The 20,990-nt window shown below is 36.5% G+C and overlaps 3 protein-coding genes across 3 annotated transcripts; 1 reads left to right on the top strand and 2 right to left on the bottom strand.

The window, feature by feature from the left end:
* Nucleotides 1–721: 721 nt before the first annotated feature.
* Nucleotides 722–4,999, bottom strand: LOC120348570 (THAP domain-containing protein 2-like). Its single transcript, XM_039418732.2, has 3 exons — nucleotides 4,688–4,999; nucleotides 2,876–3,060; nucleotides 722–1,838 (listed from the first exon to the last, which is right to left on the bottom strand). Exons 1-3 carry the CDS (start codon nucleotides 4,853–4,855, stop codon nucleotides 1,667–1,669), a joined length of 525 nt encoding a protein of 174 aa, XP_039274666.2. The 5' UTR covers nucleotides 4,856–4,999; the 3' UTR covers nucleotides 722–1,666.
* Nucleotides 5,000–6,899: 1,900 nt separating this feature from the next.
* On the top strand, nucleotides 6,900–10,678 carry LOC120346086 (adipocyte plasma membrane-associated protein-like). The gene has a single exon (XM_039415734.2). The coding sequence runs from the start codon at nucleotides 6,997–6,999 to the stop codon at nucleotides 8,206–8,208; it is 1,212 nt and encodes a 403-aa protein (XP_039271668.2). The 5' UTR covers nucleotides 6,900–6,996; the 3' UTR covers nucleotides 8,209–10,678.
* A 5,719-nt stretch (nucleotides 10,679–16,397) lies between these two features.
* LOC120348532 (ras-related protein Rab-2A) lies at nucleotides 16,398–20,129 on the bottom strand. Its single transcript, XM_039418688.2, has 2 exons — nucleotides 19,624–20,129; nucleotides 16,398–19,205 (listed from the first exon to the last, which is right to left on the bottom strand). Exons 1-2 carry the CDS (start codon nucleotides 20,021–20,023, stop codon nucleotides 18,964–18,966), a joined length of 642 nt encoding a protein of 213 aa, XP_039274622.1. The 5' UTR covers nucleotides 20,024–20,129; the 3' UTR covers nucleotides 16,398–18,963.
* Between the last annotated feature and the right edge of the window lie 861 nt (nucleotides 20,130–20,990).

The raw sequence follows: 20,990 nt of genomic DNA, 5'->3' as shown, positions 1-20,990 counted from the left end.
CGGATGATACTTCTTATAATAAAAATCAAGCAGTGATACATCCTTCGAATGAAATATAGATTTATTTTTTCATCGCATTGCATCTCAAAAAATCCCATTTGAATATTTTTCTGCGCCATTGAACCCTTTGCACTTAACATCAACTTTTTTTGCGTTTTGTTACTGTTTAACTAATTGTTATTAAATTATAGGCTCATTAAAGGAGTAATTGTGAATTATATACTTGTTAGTTTACAATTTAATCTACACGTGACTCGCAATAAATTCTGTCGTCTATCGCCAAAACAGCGGTTTTGTTACTATAATTCAGTAAAGCGTCGCGGGTCGGATTATATTAATCCGCGGGTCACACGATCCGCTTCCAGTACCACATCTTTGCAACAGATTCTATATTTCAATTCAGTATTTCAGATAATCAAAGTCAAATTGTTTACAGGAACCCAATAAAAAAAATTAATTTGACAATCGAACATGAACAAGGAGTCCTCTTACTTCAATACACAATACCATAGTACAGTCAGTCGAGTACTACTCTATATTCAAAGTTTTTTTTCTTTTTCAAGGCATGTTTTCATCAATTCCTCATATGTAGGAATGTTTGGATAATGCAACCTTCATATCCAGGCTTGTCCATGGAACATATTTTTCTGTTTCATTCCCATAGCAATTATGCCCGTCACATCCCAACAAGAGAGCTATGCTCAAGTATATGGATACGAAGTCTATAACGAAATGTTTTACCATCATTTCCCGAAAACCTTATGCCAAACCTTGCCAAATATAACTATCAGCATATTACGAAAAGGTCTTCTAAATGGATTCTACCACATCACAAAAATTAAATAGTTTGTCAGTATGTGGAAGGAAGTGCCCCATACGAGGGTGATCTCAAAATCACTTCTTACATTGTAAACATTTTCGATTACACCAGCTCAAAGAAGAAGCACAGTCAGCTAAGATGTCATAAACTATTAACATTAGGAACCATACTACTGTGTAAGACTGTAATGGCCTAGTTCAGGGTGGTCCAATGTTGAGGGCTCCGCAGGCCGCAAAATTATTTTGGCATTGGTCGCGGGCCACAATAGTACCAAGAATAGGTAAACAGTGTAATACAAAACAAGCACTCAACAGGCATTGCCAACCTAGGCTAATGCAATCCACATTCGATTTGTAGTTTTCTTTCATGCCTATATTGTTAGCATATATTCCTGACCAAAACGATAGAAATCCAAATAACAATTTAAACTGCCCATCACATCATTCAACTTCGCTAGTTGCTTCAGCTAGACATCATACTAGTCAATTCAGTCACAGTGGTGATATAACAACAATATGTCGAACGATTTTTCTGATTTATTTTATGAGAAGCAATTTAAAATACAATATTTTGATTACTCTTCGAATGCGGCGCGGGCCACAGATAAAGAAGCAGCATGTGGCCCGCGGGCCTGGGTTTGGACCACCCTGGCATCGTAGTTCATAAGCTTGGGTTCAAGCCCACCACCTCATCCAGGGCGTGATAAATTGAGTAAGCAATGCCGAACCTTAGTATAGTGGCAATTACCTTACATTGTCTGCTTGCTTAGAGCTCGGCTCGGAGGGAAAATGTACAAAACCTCCATTTTATATCGAAAAACATTGTGGCTGTTATGTAGTATTGTTGTCATGGTGACTGTTTTCTAGTTGATGTAGCAATGAGATTTTCTCTTCTAATTTCTTTTGGGACATGCTCCTTTTTTTTCTTCTTGCTATAGTTGTGATCCAATGAAGTCGGATTAGCACAAATTGAACTCTGATTGCTGGGTTGACTGTTTGGGGTGATCGAATCATTAGCACTGAACAGAATAAAATTGCGATGTTATATCTCCTCCTACTTTTGTATAAAAAAATTTGATCGCAGCAAGGTCACATGCACTTGCCTAAAAATAAAGAAGACTGATCTATGAGCAAAGTTACAGAATACCCTGAAGTGTTAAGGATTGAGGCGCGGCGCGGTAGCTCTTCGTGCTAAGCGTTAGGAATACGTTCGCCACCGCACCTCTGATTACTCTGCGTGGGTTTGCAGGTTCGAATCCCATGTGGGGATGATTATATGCGAGAGGATGGCTGGACTCTTCGCCACCGTAAGGTCCTCCACGTAACCGCTTTCTCCACCATCAAGTCCATGCTTCGAAAACAAATAACTAACTAATGGTAACCGGCCGAGAGGCTGTGGTTCTCCATATGGTGAAGCAGCCTTACCTCATTTCCTCTCCCCCGGGATAAATATGTAAATCCTATCCTGATGCCAGACTTGAAGGAGTTCAAGTCAACATGATCCAGAAAACAGCAATGAAATAGGGAATTCCACATAACTGAATATTGTGGAAAAAACTAAAAATTCAAATGGAAATTCAAATCATTCCCAACACCAACATATTAAATTAATAATATTTTATTTTGAAACTTTGCAGGGTGTTTTTCTCGAATCTCACATTTTTGCAATAATGAGAGAGGGGTAGAGCTAAGATCTGCAGTCCGAGCATGACCCTGCCCAAATTTTGGGGCCTAAAACGTCAATCATTACGTTCGGGTCAGGTTTCTGTATCGCTGACTTTTTTTTAAATGAGGCGTTTCGGCTGTGTTTTGGCCACGAGAGACCGTGGTCTGCAAAAGAAACTCATCAACACGACACATATAAACTCTTGCAATGATATTTCAAAAACCTCCCAAATAAAATATAAAATTTCGGGTTTGCCTCGCGCTCGGTCCCTCAAATCCAGTTAATTAGTCGAGCTCGGGTCGGGTCTAACACCCACAGGCCTGGGTCGGGCTGGAATTTTGGGCCCAATTGAGTGGTCTACAATAAGATAAATATGATATTCAGTTTTACCTCAATTTTTCTGGCAGTGATCTCTCTGTAACCACTCTTTTAGGCAGTGGTCTCTCTGGAACTGACTTGGTCCAACTAAATATTGATGGAACTGAGTTGTAATGTAGGAGACGCCTACCTGAAGGTGACTCATATATATCTTCAGGTCTGAAGTGCTTGCCACAAACCCTCGTGCTTCTTGTTACCTGTCAAAATAACCCAAGAATACATTCACTAGAAATGTTACAAAATGCGTTTTTTCGCGCAAAAAAATGTACCCATTCTGTCTGCTAAATACCGTTACGCCGTGTCTGAATACCGCTACACAGCTTGAAATTTTGACATAACTCAGATAAAATACACAATTATGATCTCGTATTTGAACATTTTCATAAGTGCATAAATTTCCCAACATTTGGAGCTTTTAACAATTACGCTCAAGTTATATGTACTGCAAATTAATGATATTGTCGAGTGTCGACAGACACCAAAAAAAAAATATATTGACTTTTTTATTTCTTTCCTAATTTGATACTTAGGCTACCAATTTTTATGAAGTTTGTTCAATCAGAACATCGCTAAATATTACCCACAACGAACCACTGTCAAACTAATATGCACAGTTCAAGCCTTGATTTTTGACAATCTTCCTGCGGCCTCAATAACCTTTGCCACAATAAAAACCTGAAATAGTCCCAATATTCCATAGATGTGTCACAAATCGAAAGATTAGTAATTGATATGTGTTGATATTTTTTACATATTCAATAAAGTTCTTATTATATAAAGTCAATTCGCATATGTTCACGAACCGCTACAAATTAATTCAAGGCACTGGTACTATGATCTCAGAATGAGTCTGTCAGCGCGCATCAGTTATCGTTTGAATGTCGACATTTTCCCTCGCAGTGATTTCTCTCGTTTTACGTTTCACTAAACGCGGTTAATGTCTTACTTACGAGTTAAATATTAAATGATAATTAATTGTTCATCAAGTAAAGTCGGATATGAAAAACGCTAAATCAGTTTATTGCTGCGTATGCGTAGACTTACGTAGTGGGGAAGGTCCTAGCCGACCAGAGGTTATGTACAGTTCGGAAACTTTCTTGTACATATTTATTTGGAAAAAGAAGCTAATTTCTTTAAAAAGAATATGAACTATGTTGCATTAGGTTCTTCTATTCACAATATCCTTTCGTTCCAAATTTTTTTCATTTACCTCCAAAAATAGCAGAGATGCATTCTGTTGTTTATCGGTCTGACATTCTTGCGGTCACAGTTTTTGAGTTGGCATAAATATAATACCTTAAGGAAAAAGTTGGCCTATCGCTGTATCGGGCGGTACTAAAATGCCGATGTCTCCGTTATTTTTTGGCCGGTTTCTTACAAACTTGGAATAGTTTTCTTATTTTCACTCAGATCTATCAACTGGCACAGTTTTTATTATATATTTAAATCGGATGAACTTTATTTTTTTTCGTAACGTACCGTACCGGTACCTACCGTACATTCACAATTTTAGCTCTCCCCAGGGGTAAATATGTTAATCCTCTCCTATTTCTGATTGATTACATAGATTATCAGCATTAACATTCAAGACTAACACAAGGCGAAAGTTCAGAAAACGCTTCCATTGAGGTTTAAAACACTAGGCATATAAATGTAAGTTAGCATTACAGTATTCAGGTATTAGGATATTTCAGTCTTGCATACCGGTAGGCCTACTGACCCAATAATATTCCAAACAGGCTACCGGGTATTCATGATACCTATTTAATATTGTAAACATTAGCCATAGTGTGAATGTTGTTCGTGAACTAAAATCTCACTTACTTGAAAGTATTTGCCAGGTTCGCGACGAATATTCACAATCCAGGCTCTTTTCCGTTTGACATCCTTAGGAAATGAATGAAACGATAAGTTTGGTGAATAACGTCTATCACCATTACACAGTGGGACACAGCAATGCAACTTAGAACCACTAGACACTCTAGCCGACATTGCTATCACAGATTAAAAGACGAACTAACCGACGGACAGCAGAAAGACTGCGCTTGCCCTCATATTAAATGGCCGCACACAGAAACGAAATCGAATAGACTTCATTACCGGTATAACTTGCCAGGAAAAAAATCTATAGAAAATATTGTGTTTAATAGCCAAAACATCTTGTGCAACATTAAAGTAGATTTAAAATAAAAAATTAACAGTAAGAAACTATTTCAGGGAAAACACGTTCCAGTTATTAATTCTGATAACGATTTTAAAAGCACAACAAAAAATCTGTAACGTGAAAATAGAAAAGCGGACTTGCTAAGTACCGGTATCGCACAACTGGCATCAGTAGTCAGTACCTACAGCTGTGAAGTCATTGGAGGTTTGCGCCCAAGTTACCGGTGCTTGCCTTTTCAGAAATATTTTAAACGAAATTGGCTCAGTCCAACGCGGAAAGAATATTTAAGTGCCACTGCCACAATCGTTGGTAGCTTTGAAAAAAAAACAATTGTAGTTACGGTATGTATGTCTCTAGTAGACTACAACCTTCAAACTGCTTCCATTCTTCCAGCAATTAAGTACCGTAAGCGTTTTAAGTTCAAGTTAGCATAATTTTTATATAGTCTATTTTTTTATTTTCACATTTATCTATTTACTAAGTAATATACCGGTACCTTATGTTTCTCTATAATTCAGTAATTTCCTCTCTGCTGTTGGGTGAGCGAACATGTACCGGTAGGTACCGGTACCACTTCTTTTGACAACACCTTTCAATCTAATAACGTACTGTAATACGCTACCGTACGGTAAGTACGTTTTATACCTCATATAAGTATGGTATAAGTTCATTTCGACTCCATAATCAGCATAAACATAAAATGATTTGTAAAAATAAAAACTTATTATGAAATCAGGACAGCAAACAAAACCTTAGATAGGTAAGGTTTAAAACGTAGTCTACCTACAGAATGTATATATGATGAAAGGTTTTGCCAAGGAGAAGCGGTACCATAGTCTACGTGTTCACTCACTTGAAGTAATTGAAATATTTCACACACGCTCACACACACAACCATACAGAAGTTATAAAGTAAGAGGAACATGATAAATTACATCGTTAAAATAAATAAATAAAAATTACTTAAGCTTTATTTTAAGCTCAGTTTTATTTTGTTTCTTCCAAATTTTTTTTATTGTCTTTTATGCTGATTATTGAGTCAAAATATATTTTTACTTACTTGCCCTAATACCGGTAAGCGATTAATTGATTGACTTTAAATAAATTTATTATATATCATGTTGTGCAATGACAGAATGACCTGAAATGAAAATTTTCTGATTGAGATTATTCCTAAAACTACGAAAAAATATTCTAATAAAGATAGTTTTGATTTGTTTTGGACATATCTGTTCACAATGTGAGTTAGTTAGAGTTTTGGACCCGATTATTTTGGCGTCACCGGTCAAAAGGTTTGGGTTCGAATCTCGTATCCACAACCTCACCACCCAATCATTCCTGACTTGAATGATTGACCACGATTTGCCATTTGATTGAAGTTTTCTCCTTTCAGCATAAATGGGATCTCGTGTAGTTTCGTACCTAACATACTTTTAGTGAGCGTAGCATAAAAAAATTTTACATGTCAATCCTAACCGACTACCCCCTTCAAAAATTAGGTCATTACGACATCACAATCACGTCATAGAGCTTGCCGAATATACGTAAAATCATCGGAAATGGCATCAACGCCGACGATGAAGAACTGACTAATGTCAGCGATCTCTCTCATACTGGGATTGTTGCGACGAGAAAACGAGAGAAATAGACTAGCTGTTCGATTTTGGGTGCACAGACATGCGCGTCTTAGATCAGATGACAGTTCGTATAGTTTGAAGGGCTCTATTACGTCACTGTATCGTCATTTTTGGATGGAGTGGTCAGGTGGGGGTTAGGATTGACACGTAAAAAAATTTTACGCTACACCCACTAGAAGTACGTGAGGTAGGAAACTACATCAGACCCCGTAAATGATACTAATATTTTAATATTATCTACAACTTTATCTTATTTTCAGAATTTTAGTATTTTAATCGAAAATTAAGGACGTACAATTAATAAGTACTTAATAACTAACAAAGCCATAGGGATGGAGGCACGTAGACGTCGCAAAGCAAGAATGGATCGTGATGGCTCCTCTGAACGAGGCCGAGATGGCGAGAGCGGTCCTCAACGAAATGGATCATCTGCCATTAAAAAGTTATTCTTCGTTTTTTTTGTTGTATTTGGAATCGGAGCACTTGGATATTCTTTATCAGTATTACGGCCTGTCGAGATGGACGACATCCCAATTTTTCAAGCTGATATCAAAATCAACCAAGTACTGGAACAAGGAGAGCGAATTATTGTCGGGCAAGTTGGCCCTGAATCCATGGCAATTGATAAAAATGGAAATATATATACTGGTCTACGGGATGGCAGAATTATTAAAATTCATCCAAGTGCGACAGGTGAACTAGGAGTTGGATTGGTTGAAGATTTTAGAAATGGACCAATACCGGGTGTTGAACCTATTGATGGACATGTAATACCCCGCCCACTTGGACTCCGCCTCCGTGGAGATATTTTGTATGTTGTAGATGCCTATTACGGTATTTATACTCTGAATATGAAAACAAAAGAAGTGCGCCCCCTAGTGAAACCAGACGATGTGGAACCAAGCATGAAATTTCCAAATGATTTAGATATTTCGAAAGATGGGAAATACATTTATTTCACAGATACGAGCTCGAAGTGGAATCTGGGTCTTTTCTATTATGATGTCCTGGAGGGAGAATGCTTGGGGCGTTTATTCCGACTAACGGTCAAAACTGGTGAAATTAAACTCCTTGCTTCGAAGCTCTGCTTTGCAAATGGCGTGCAACTTTCAAACGATGAGAGCAGGGTCGCTGTTTCTGAAACCACTCGATTCCGAGTCCTTTTCCTCGACACCAAAACTGGAAAAGTTGAAAAAGTTACGGACGTACCCAGCATGCCAGATAATATCCGTCGTAGCCAAAAAGGGGGTTTTTGGGTCGCATTACCAATTGGTCGATCACATTTCGTAGATTTTCTTTGGAAATACTCGATTTTACGTCGAGTTTTTGCTGGTTTGGTGCCTTATTCATTGTATCCACGTTTTGCAAGTGATAAATATGGATTGGCGGTTGAATTGGACGCTAATGGTAACATTGTTTCGTACGTTCATGACATCACAGGGAAAACATCAAAAACTGTCTCTGAATTAATGGAGACGAAAGATGGCGCTCTGTTTGCTGGTTCTTATAAGGAGCCATATATGGTGAAAGTTGAAAAGAGATAATTATAAAGATTAAGCGGTGCTATTATAGCATGAGGCCCATTGCCATTGTCTCCCACCCAGTCTGAGATATATCAGGGTAGGGTCAGATCTATCCAATAAATCGCTAAACTAAACGGGTATCTCTACATTTGAACCCACGTACATTTGAACCCATGCGTATATGCGCAGGTTCAATCTATATGCAGGCTAAAACCCATGGGTTAGGTATAGTATGGGTTCAAATATCCGTAAAACAAAAAAAATTCCATAGGTGCAACGTGCAATAGTATGCAGGTGCAATTGTCATGGGTTCAAATGTAATGGAACCAGATACCACAGTGTGAGTTCTATCACTACTTACTTAGATGAAGTCTGAGGTCTATCGCGTCTCTTGATGCGTTTGTATAGGTCAATTCTTGGATGTGTACAAATTAGTATTTACTAAAATTTAACGCATAAAAATAAATGATGCCCATTAGGGATGGAAATGCAGCAATAGATCTCACGCTATATCATTATACCTCACTTTAGTACCAGCTTTCTGTATATCTCATGCTATAGGGTAGTGGTTCTTATGCTATAGTATCACTGAGAAGCTTTTATTTTTATGTATGGGTGTCAAAAATGAATCGAATATATTTGAAATTGTTTAATTCGGTGACCGTACATTTGAACCCATGTACATTTGAACCCATGCGTATATCCACGGGTTCAATCTATATGCGGGTGCTAAAACCCATGGGTAGGGTTAGTATGGGTTTAACTATCCGTGAAACAAAAAAAATTCCATAGATGCAACAGCATACAGGTGCAATTGTCATGGGTTCAAATGTACGTGGGTTCAAATGTAATGGAACCGTTTAATTCAGATGTAGAAATATTTTATTTTAAATAATTTAGAAAATTTTGACATATACATATCTGTCATTTCAAGCTATCCTATCTCAAATTATCCAAAAGCAATAAAATATTTGAAAAAAAATCATAATTAGTTATATTTTCTGTAATAAATTTTTTCTTTCAAAAATAATTAAGTTTAATTTAATATAAAATTTGTCATTTTGAGATGTTGACCAGACCAGAAATTGCTCAAAATAAATTGAACATTTGAATATTTTCGAATTTGGTTATATGCAATTATTATAGTAAATTATTGATTTTAAGAATATTCAAGGATATTTTAAAATTATCATTTTGAGCTTTCAGCACAGAACAATAACTTATACATTTGTTTTCATTACCCTATACTGGACATGCACATGGGTCATGACCCCCATGGTTCAAAAGTGATGCTCTCACGAGAAGTGAACAGTCAAACTGCCTAATCTGAAATTTTTTTTACCATTTTGTATTATATATAACTGTAAGTATGTTTCAAAAAGGTAATTTTTGATATTACTTAGTGTTTTGAGCCATCCACTGCAAAATTATATGCGCAAATAACAGTACTCCATTAGTGTATGTACCAAGTTAAGTTTGGGCCAAAATTTTATTCCAATTTTCCTTATTTTAGTTCTATCACGAGTTCGGGGACCATCTGTGTTAGCCAAGTGAATATACGCCTTGTCCATATGTTTCAGTCTCTTTACACAACTTGATGTAAAGTAGGTGAACAAAATTAGTTACCTCCATATTGGTACACACACTTCTGGAGCGCCCAACTAGCTGATATTGAACTTATCATTAAGTAGATCAATTGGATCTAATTAAATGTTCTGACTTAGGATAGATATAACGCTCGGAGTTAATGGTTTGAATGCAACTGGATAATGAATTCGTTTAGGACATCCCATGGTTTGCATTTCACTATTTTCAGTTGATTTTTTTCCACTGATTTTCTGTGCTGAAATTTTGTATCAATTTATAATTGTGAATCTGTTTTTATTTAAATCCTGTTATGATACCAATTAGAGGGCACGACTATGCAGATCAGATATCTCAGATTCAAACCTTGTGCATGTTAAGTGATTGTTCAATGTCATGTTCAAAGAGGATCTCAACCAGTTTCAATCCCTACGTCCACTACCTCATAAAAATTCAGTATTTTCTTTCTGAATGTAAACAAAAATGGCTTGAACCCTGTAACCGGCGCTTCAGAGAAGTGTGTGTTTCAATATGGAGGGAACGAAACTCGGACCTCCGGAAGTATGTGCACCAAGATGGCGCACAACATGAACATAGTATGTGTACCAGGTTAGGTACATACTTCGGGAGCAGCCAAAACTTTAGTCTTGATATTCCAGTTGTCCCAAATATTGAGTGCTTGACTAAAGTATGAATTACATGATATTTAAATAAATTCACTTTGATTTAAAATTGTTTAAAAAGATTGATGACGTCATCAGCTGTGATGTCATAACTTTAAATGCCTTGCATAGTAGGCCTATCTGTAATAAATGAGGGCAATTTTATTTGAAAAACTAGCGAATACAAATTGTGCTGTTTGATTCTATGCATTTTCCAGAATTTAATAAAAAGTGAGTTTTTAAGATATTTTCGTGATGGATTTCGAGTTGTGAAAAATGTGAATGTAAACCAGGGGTAGGCAAGGTTACTCGACTAGGGGCAAACACTTTTGCCCACTCAAGACTGGCGGGCCATGCAAGTGTGATGTAAAATGTTACATTTTTTGAACAATATTTACAGTGTTACAAAAGTAGAGGTGTGAAACAATGAGACTTGTGCCAAAACTAAATTTAATCGCAATCTCAACATATTCCTTGAGCTATTTTTAAATTAAAACATTAAAATTTGGTTTTAGTTTGGTTGTGGCGGCATCAGGCGGGCCAGATTGGATTATCTAAGAACAGGACAGTGCCGGTCTCTGTTTTGTACGACTTTGATCCAGAATCACCACTTACTCCGGCTGTTTTTTCTGAAGCTTTGTACTAGTGGCATGGGTTAGACCAGGAGTCCCGACCCCAAATGGGTCCGAGTGATAAGTAGGTTGGGTCGCAAACAGGTCGTGGGATCGCTGAGGTATGGTAGAGGATGGATGTACAACACATCTAAGATTTGACAAACCAAGGTAAATTCAACAGTTTGTACCATGGCTGACTGTAAAACAGGTCCATAGGCATCGCTATATGCTTATGCTATAGAAAATGTAGGTGCTTATTGTGACATCAATGTCTGGTTTTAGCTTATTTACCTTAATACCACCACATGACCAAACTCAAAAGTTCAATGAAAGAAGCTCTAAAGCAGGGGTCGGCAACCATTTGTAGCTCGTGGGCCAAAATTAAAGGTTGCAAGTCATTGACGGGCCGCACATATTTTTTAGTTAAAATCCGAACGGATGACCGATGACTCACATTTTTTCACACAGATCAGAGGTTAAATTTTAAGCAGCGCGCGATTTCGGATATTTTTTGCACTATATTATACTACTTTGCATTATATTTGCACTTAGCATCAACTTTTCGGCGTTTTGTTGCCATTTGTCTAAATTATAATTAAATTATAGGCTCATTAAACGAGTAATTGTGACTTATATACTTGTAACGATATAATATAATTTAGTCTACACGTAAATTCTTCTGCGTAAAGAATATATGCGAAAAAAAAGGGCTGTTTTGTTACTATAATTCAGTGAAGTGTCGCGGACCGGATTATATTGCTCCGCGGGCCGGATCCGGCCCGCGGACCGTAGGTTGAGGACCCCTGCTCTAAAGTATCATGAAATATATATGTATTCACCTGGGGTGGCACTGGACACTTGATAGTTGTCCGAGGGGTCGTCCTGAAAAAAGCTTGAGAACCCCTGGGTTAGATTTTTCTATATTCATTCAGATGAGAAAAAGTCGGCCTAATTATACATCGAACCACTTATAAGAAGTCGAAGTCTAAATGTGGTCTCTTGACGGAGTAGAGCGTGCGTAAAAACAACGTAAAAGAGTTTTCTTTTTATGGAAGCATATAGCTCTTTAGTGTGAGCCGCCTAAAAGGGATTTGACGCGCATCGTAATCATATCAGCCTTCTTATTCTCCACGATAATTATCACGCCTATCTTATCGAGATAAAGACGTTTTACATACCATTCTTGTCTGATATAAATCTGGTCCGTCAATGTTCGAAACGGAAGGCAGGTGTTGTTTCTACATGAATAATGTATTAACACATGACTACCCTTTCACATATTATTGGATTAATGTCAGAGTTCTCGGAGTAGAAAACCACAATATGACACTGATTGAATTGAAAATTTAGCCCTGCTGAGAAGGCGATTTTTTATCTTCGCCCCGAACAAAGCTCAAGACGAAAGAGGCCACTGATTCTCCATGGCGGAGCGTACGTAACCGCTTATCAAAGTCCGTACAGTTGGAATGTTAAATCAGGCCTTTTTTATATGATTTTGGCTGGTAAATGAGTGAGCTTATTAAATAGCAATCAATTTGTCTATTTATCATTCCAAAAGTACGGACTTGGTTGCGGATTACAGGTAACGTGAACCCCCCTGTGGCGGCCAGTCTCATCCTCTAGTCGTCTAGCGCGGGGGTGTGTACGATTTTTTGTCAGTGGGCCAACCAGCTTTAGACATTATATATTTTTATCAAGCGCCTTTTCAAACTTAAACTGTCGAATTAAAATTTTATGCTTGATGTGGGAAAATTGGAGTGTTGACAAGGGCCACACTAAATAGCTTGGTGGCTCGCGGGCCGCCTGCTGCACATTCATAATTCAGCGCGTAATGATCCTGGAACATCCTGCAAATCAGACCGTAAATTTTAAAAAAGGTTGAATTTTAATTGACAAACCAAAAGAAGTTTCATAGATTAAATGGAATCTCAGTTTTAAACTTGTAAAAAGTAATCAGACGTCAATTGTAAATCTTAAATTGGATTGAATTGTTGTCGTGATTCAATATAAAAATCCTGTAATTCTGACCAAAAGTTTAAAAAATGCGAAAGATTTTTTTCAAATTGTTTTACGTCGCGACTCTCGCTTCGTACAAGGCCATGTGCATGAGCCACTAATATCCCACGATGCTGTTATTTAGAATGGGCGGAATAATTCGGGTTCGGTATTATATTGAAAACCCAGATTTTAATTAGTAATCAGAAGTCGATCACTAAATATGATTGAATTGAATTAATTTATTATTCACGGGTATTTGCTCCTCAGACAAATTATAAAAACTGGCATTATGCAAGAAATGTCCCCAAGTTCCTACTTATCGCCAAACAAGTTTATTGTTGTTACCCCAAACTCTCGTACATGAAATTGAGTTTTCTATTATCTTCGTAAAATAATATTGGTTCGCAATGAGCTATGCACGCGCGCCTCAGCATGCGCCGATAAAGTAATGCTTTATAGATAACATCGCTAACGGAAAGCGAAAAATAAATATCCGATTCACCACAATGACGTTATTTTTCATCGCGTTTTATTGTATTGCGCGATGTTGGTTGTTTGACCACATTTAATATTTACTGTGGTTTGACTACCAAAGCCTCGCTCATCAATCAAAACAGTCCTCTAGCAATCAAAATATTATACCCTAAAATGCTTAGTAAGATACTCAAACCTTGGGTATCGCTGCTAGATAACCAGCATTGATTCCCCGAATCTTCCCCTTCTCAGTGAAATTTTGATTCAACATAATTGCTTTGAACTTCACTGGATGGAAAAATATACTCTCGCTTTTCATAGCACTGGCGGCGTGCCAAACTTGTCTGCTGCCCAGGGCGAGTCTCTGATAATAATGTCCATCGTCCTAACTTTAAAAATAATTCGGGAGATAAACAAATTATAGATGTTGTTTTACATGAGAATAAATAAATTAAAGGTTAAGTAAAAGTTGAAATGTTTGTGATATTGCGCTATATCACGCAATGACGCGACGAGCACATATCGTTAAAAACATGTGCAATAGGGGTAGCCAGAGGTAAACAAAAATAATTCAATTTTGTTTTTGCATGCAATTTAGCGGCATTTTCAGTGAAACGTAAATTCTTACGTCTATTTAAAGTTTCAACACCATTTTGCTCTATTCTTGAACGATTTACTAAAAACGGACGTTTCCTGACCAACAATAACCATTTCTCTAAGTCTAAATGAACCAACCGAAATAGATGGAAATGAGCTATTAGATAGCTTGGATTACTTCGACATCAAAGTAAGTCTGCAGTGGCAGCCTTTATCTAGCTTTCTTTGAAGCAGAAGACAAAGTTTTGTCAATATACACCCCCCCCCCCCAACAAATTTTGGGCTGGCTACGACCTTGTCCCCTAGGCCCGCCTCGCTGTTTTTAGTTGGGCCCCGACTTCAAGTATTGATTCAATCGGTATCTACCTACGCGTAATGCGCCACCATAATTATATAAAGATTCAATAGTTCTTGGCATTTCAGTGGGGGGTTGTTACTTTGCTCAGAGATGACTTTACTTCTGATGCGCCGCGATACTTCTATATGGTTTCAGTAAATCTTGGCATTTCAATGGTCGCCAATAACTTACACTTGCTTTGAGCGAATCTCTTAAAAATAATAAAAGAAGCCTTGTACATGATTTCAATAATGATAATTTAGTCACTGGAGCTATCAAAATAACGCTCAAATTTTAGTTAATTTACAATTTTTTTCATATTGGTCGTTCATATCGATCGCGATTGACAACCCGTTTGATTCTCTTATGACGTTACAATAAACAATACACAGATTAGTTTTAATGAATTATGAATGAGTAAATGGATTTAATACGTAACAACTGGACAACATATGTCCACTGTGACGCAAAAAACGTCACAGATGAATACCGTGATAATTCAATAATCATATAAAGACTTGCCGTCAATCAAGTATGTGTTTATAATAGCTATGGATATTAAATATAGCGTTATTTGGCTTTGGATATATTGCAGTGCTTACCGTGTTTCCCCGAAAATAAGACTGGGTCTAATTTCAATTTTCTTCCGAAAAATAACACCAAGGCTTATTTTCGGGGGTTGTATTTTCATTTATCAAAAACAAAATTACAAAACAGATAATTAGGAGATTTTCAAATGTACAAAAGATGAAAACCGATATCTATTTACTTATAAATACCACGTTTTTATTCAAAATAGCTTCAAAAAATAGATTATTATTAATCATTTAAACGTGTAGTGATTTTTTGCTATCAACTAAGTCAATGACTAGGTCTTATTCTAATGGGCTTATATTAAAATGATTTTTGAAATTAGGGATAGATCTTATTTTCGGGGAAACACGGTATATGACGAGACGTGTGCATTTCTGTATAACACGTTTTAGGATTCTTTTGAGAAAAACACCCCCGCCACGTTTCAAAATGAAAAAAGATAGTAATTATTTAGTTCGGGTTATTATTTCAAAACGTGGCGAGGTGTTTTCCTAAAATTTCACATTTTTGCATTAGTGGCGGGGACTTTGTACAAAAGATCCAACCAATTTTCTCCAGTCAAATACAATACAATAAATACTATTTAAACACTGAAGATAGCCACCGTTTCATACCGGTCGAACTGGGAATGTTTACTTGACTGGGAATGCCCTTATCAGCGCGTAATCGTGGAAGTCCAAAGTACGATTAATCGACACTATAACGCATTTGAGCAAACAAAGAAACGCAAAGATTACATTTATCAAGAATTCTTAACCCATGTGACCGGAAGACATCGAACAAGCCACAATTGGGGCTAATTTGATCGATTATGATGTCACACATGGATGAATCAGGTGGCTGGGGCGATGCCCGAAAAACGGTATTAAATTCTTCTTCGAAATGACGGGTTTTATGTCGATTCCCATGTGACAATCGATAAGTTGTTTTTATATAGTCCCCGTAGCTTTCTTGGCCCATCAGTGGTTGTAACTTCGCGAAACGTTATTGCCCAGAGCACTGGACAGCGAGCAATATAACTTTACAATCTAGCAGAAGTGCCAACCCCCAAAAAATACACTCGAACGCATGCCCATAATGCTCAATTTCAAATATAGCTGAGTAATGCCCCACCACCGTTTAGTTCAAAATAAACCAAACTAAACACCAATTTATTGAGCTCTTCCTTTATTCCGTTTGTTTGATAGAGTTGGGTTATTGCCCAACTTTTCCGTATATTCTGAAATAACATAAACCCATTAACAGTAATCATTTGAATTAATCCCAAACCTGAACTAACAACCAAGTAATAGTTCCTGACATACCAACACTGCGAAGCTCTACCCACTAAGAAAAGAATGAATCCCAATATATTTAAAACAATTTACATTTATTATTTTCTTTCTACTTTACGCACAATAATAATAATATACAATACAGTACATACAGGGGCGGAAAAATTGCACATCTAACAAATGCAGTATCCATCATATGTATAAGCCAAAGATAGTAGCTTTTACCCAAACATAGGGATGGCTAAATTCAGGACCGGGACTCTTAGTTTAACATGTTTCCAAACTGCCCAGGTTGGCGTCAAAATTTTGAATTTCCCGGAGTCAGATATCCATTTTCAATGGTAATAATTAACGTCTATAAGTTAAGATGGCTAAAACAAGGGCCATGGATTTTTAAATTAGCATGTTTTCACTCGAGTTGAACTGCCCAGGGTCAGCGTCTAAATTATGAATTTCCCAGATTATCAATGGGGATAAATGGAGAGAAAATTTCCTCAGAGACTCAAAAGTTAAAGGAGGCTTGAATACAAAGAGTTTTCATTGTCAAAAATGGATTTTTTTTTAGAGTTCGAAGTTGAGTCAAAAGTGTTTATAATTGCCAGTCAGGGTCGAATTTTTCTCAACATGATGCTGAATGTAAATTTTCCCAGACACTACATGGATGGCAAAAACTGAAACATAGCATTTTGTTTAAGGCATGTCAACTGAATTTATGGTAGTTTTAAAATACACGAAATATATACCATTCAAAAAATTAAGTTATATCCAAAAAACAAAGTTATTTTTTGCCAATTTTAAAATGTAAGGATCAGGAAAATATCACCATATTAAGCTATTTATTTTATAGAGCCCCTGCAATATATGAAAAATTCGTCACCCAAGATTTATTCTTAATGAACGCCGAAACATTTTCTGAACACAACAGCACTTATTTCAGTCATCCCTGGATATTAAAGAACAAAATTTCCAACGATCAAAAAAAATTAGTATAACAAAAACTGATAAAGATGGATAAAGTCTAGCATAAATCAGACGTACCAAGGGATATTTATACAGTAGACAACATATAGGCATAAATGAAGAAATGGTTTACATAGGATGGCCCACTAGAGAGACTATAGGCTTTATACTTAAAAACAGTATAGTAACTTATCTCACAAACTAAATTTGAAATTTCTGAATTTCTACATTGTTATTCATATTTTCAAATTTTCCTCGAAACTAGGCTAGTTGGGCTGTGATTATAAATGTCAATATAAAAGTAGAATTTCAATTTCAAACTTGATTTTGAATTTTCCAAATTTCATGTTTTTATTCATTTCTCTAACATTTGGCTTTAAAGTAAGCCCTGTAGAAGTCGCTTAGGCAGCCATTGAAAATGTCAATGCATAAATAAAATTCTAATTTTTCAAAATAAATTTCAAAAAATTTGAATTTTTGACCAATCTACTTTGAACAGGGTCCTGTATAAGTCCTGCACCCCAGCTCGGCACATATTAGTGACAGCTGACAGTGTTTACAACATTATTACATCACATAGAAAGAAAGTAGTCAGTTTTATTTATAGCATTAAAAAGGAAAGTACGGCAGAAAGTCAACATTTTTATATGGATAATATTATATATCCTACATACAGCAAAGTTTTTCTCTCAGGTCACATTTTCAAATTCTCAAGATCGAACAAAAAAAATTCAACCAATTAAATTAAGCAGAACTGGCATCTTTATTTTAGGATTTAAAACTCATAAGAAAAACAGCGCTACCATGACTAAGTATTGATCTGAAAATATAACTAAATGCAGAAATGTAATTAAATCTCTAAATTAAGCGAAATACCAATATTTCAAACTGAAATCAGTGCTACCACGAAAACAGATAGGACTGCAAATTGTAAGAAAAGTTTTCCACATTTTAACAGACATATAGACTTATACAAGGAAACTTTAATAGTGCAAGAAACAAATATATACAAAGGCCAGTGGACACGTACTTAAAACCGTTTTGCAAACCACACAGAGTTTCTCAGATGAATAATGAAACATGCCACCAACTCAGTCAAAAAATCTTGCTAGATTTACCTATTTATTGTTTATAATTGGTTAATAATTCTTATTCGTGACATTAACTGGAGCGAAGGGTGTAATTCGCTATATAATTAAGCAGTCTTTCCTGATAAATATAAAAAATTTGAATATATTGGAATCAGTCGAGTCAAATAAATGAAAGAACTGTGGAATTTTTTTTGATTATCGGGAGCCTTTAAACCAGGACAAAGTTTTAGACTTCTAAAGTAAAAGTATGAATTGTCAATTGTGCAGCAAGATTCTTGAATGTCTTAGAATAGCGATCTTTGATTGTTACAGCCTCCTTGCATTACAAATCCACCAGTGCAAAAGCATAAGTTGGTCCCACAGACACATACTTTTTATAAATGTCATAATTTTTTTATTTCAAACATGGATGAATAAAACCCAACACAGAACAGACAATTATAAGAAACTCTGGTGGTAGCACAGTAAGCAGGGTTGGCTTAAACATCATTATTAAAGCCTTTTTATACATTAAAAATGCTATTGCAAAAGAAATCCCGCTAATTTTGTCAGTAAGTCTTTATTTTAACCACTTTAATATGAGAGGAAATCTTAACAGCATCCCCCACCGTCGCTCTGTTGCCGGGGACGATTCCCTGAAAGGCCTGATGATGAAGGGGAGTGTTGGGGGCCAATTTTAATCCCGTTTGCTTCATTGTTGATGTCAAAAACCCCTTCCTGAATTTTTTCGTAAATCTCTTTGGCTGTATCAATGAATGCATCTTCTACGTTTGCCGCTGTCTTTGCAGATGTCTCCATGAATACGAGACCATGCTCCCGTGCAAACGCTTCTCCTAAAAATAAAAAAATTATTCAATAAAAGTCCTACTAAAAATATGTATATGTAACTAATTATGCACATTATATGCCATGTAAGTTTGTGTAAAAAAATACATTTTATAAACATAACTTGCAGAGTTACAAAAGCAAAACAATAAGCCAATAATTTAATCGCAATCTTAACAAATTCCTTGAGCTATTTTTTAGCTGATATATCTAAGTTTGGCTGTGGAAGCATCAGGCGGGCCAGATTGAATTATCCAATGGGCCCGATTTGGCCCATGGGCTGCAGTTTGCCCATGCCAGGTTCAGAAAGACAGTGTGTGTAAGGTGGTTGGCATTAGATTTGGTGGCTTAAAACTAGAAAAAACGACATTCGAATTAGCAAGCGTCGCATAGAAAAATTTAAAAAACAGATATTGATCCTTATACCTTCTTCCTTTTTGACTTCACGCCGAGCTTCTAGATCGCTTTTATTTCCAATTAACATGATAACCATATTAGATGAGGAATGTTGTCGAGCGTCCTCTAGCCACGTCGTCAGATGGTTGAAAGTATCACGTCTTGTGATGTCATAAACGAGTAGAGCGCCTGCGGCTCCACGATAATATGACCTTGTGATTGAACGAAATGACTCTTGGCCTGCTGTATCCCAGATTTGTAGTTTTATCTGTTTTCCGTCAATTGTGATCATCCGAGCGCCGAATTCGACACCGATCGTTAAATCGTGGACAGGTTGAAATCTTTTGTCGGTAAATTGTAACAGAAGACACGACTTTCCGACGCCGGTATCTCCGATGATAATATATTTGAACAAATATGCGTACGACATTTTGCAAAATTCAAAAAATACGACAATTCTAATGAGGATACGTAAATCACCAAGATTATTTAAACTAAATTTGAAGTCTGGAAAAATTTTTATAATAAGCTTTTTATCATAACAAAAAGAGATCAAGTTTCAGATTTTACCTATGAGTGCGATACTATTTCTGCGGATAGATTAAACTTGACTTCTACCAGTCTACTGTGTTAGAAACTCAAAATCTCACTGAATAAACATGTGTCTGGAAACATTTAGTGTATGTATAGCCTACCACACATAAGATTATTTACACTCCAAAACTGCATAAGTTGCAAAACATCTGGTGAAACTGTAAAATGAATATCAAAACTGATTACATACCTACTGGCATAGTATTATTAGGACTTTAAGAGATACACAATCTGACAATTCAGCAATTTAAATTAAAAGTTGTTACCAGAAGAAACAGTGTGTGTTGACTCGCCTTAAAGCAGAGCAGCAGAGTGTAGCAACTGCCAGACTTCTGATACAGTTGGCCTGTGACCGCACGAGCCAATTTACAAATTCGGAAACTAGCGTTTCTCCCGCATTTTCCTTAACAGGCTAGACTATATCTTATGCAATTAACGACTCTTTGAATACAAAACCTGATGCCACCACATTAAATTAACACTGCGTGACTCACAAATCATTTTTAAAAAGTGTGTTTCCCATGGGCAGACTGGTTACACAACAGCTTGCCTGTTTCCGGTCATTAATGCTCGCAGACATGCGCGCAACGGGGTCCTATTGATGAGATAATTACAATACATAAGCCGTCCTATATTAACAGAATATTTGAACAACGCTAACAGCTTTTTATCTCTCATTAAAATGGGATTAAAATTGTTTATTTGAGCGAAAATCGATTGGTATAAGCAAGGCAATCCATCAACCAGACCTTCGCAGTTCACAAAGCAACATACGTTGTGGTGGTGTAAGGAGCGTGATCGAA

The sequence above is a fragment of the Styela clava genome, chromosome 8 (genome assembly GCF_964204865.1).
Source record: "Styela clava chromosome 8, kaStyClav1.hap1.2, whole genome shotgun sequence".
NCBI classification, from domain to species: domain Eukaryota; kingdom Metazoa; phylum Chordata; class Ascidiacea; order Stolidobranchia; family Styelidae; genus Styela; species Styela clava.
This window is presented reverse-complemented; position numbering and strand designations above follow the sequence as displayed.

Coding starts and splice junctions, on each gene's coding strand:
- LOC120348570 (XM_039418732.2), bottom strand. CDS start 4,855: ATGTCGGCTAGAGTGTCTAGTGGTTCTAAGTTGCATTGCTGTGTCCCA. Junction 3,061..4,687: donor AACCTGGCAAATACTTTCAA/GTAAGTGAGATT, acceptor TTATTTTGACAG/GTAACAAGAAGCACGAGGGT. Junction 1,839..2,875: donor TCACTGCCAGAAAAATTGAG/GTAAAACTGAAT, acceptor TATTCTGTTCAG/TGCTAATGATTCGATCACCC.
- LOC120348532 (XM_039418688.2), bottom strand. CDS start 20,023: ATGTCGTACGCATATTTGTTCAAATATATTATCATCGGAGATACCGGC. Junction 19,206..19,623: donor TGAAGTCAAAAAGGAAGAAG/GTATAAGGATCA, acceptor TTTTATTTTTAG/GAGAAGCGTTTGCACGGGAG.
- LOC120346086 (XM_039415734.2), top strand. CDS start 6,997: ATGGAGGCACGTAGACGTCGCAAAGCAAGAATGGATCGTGATGGCTCC.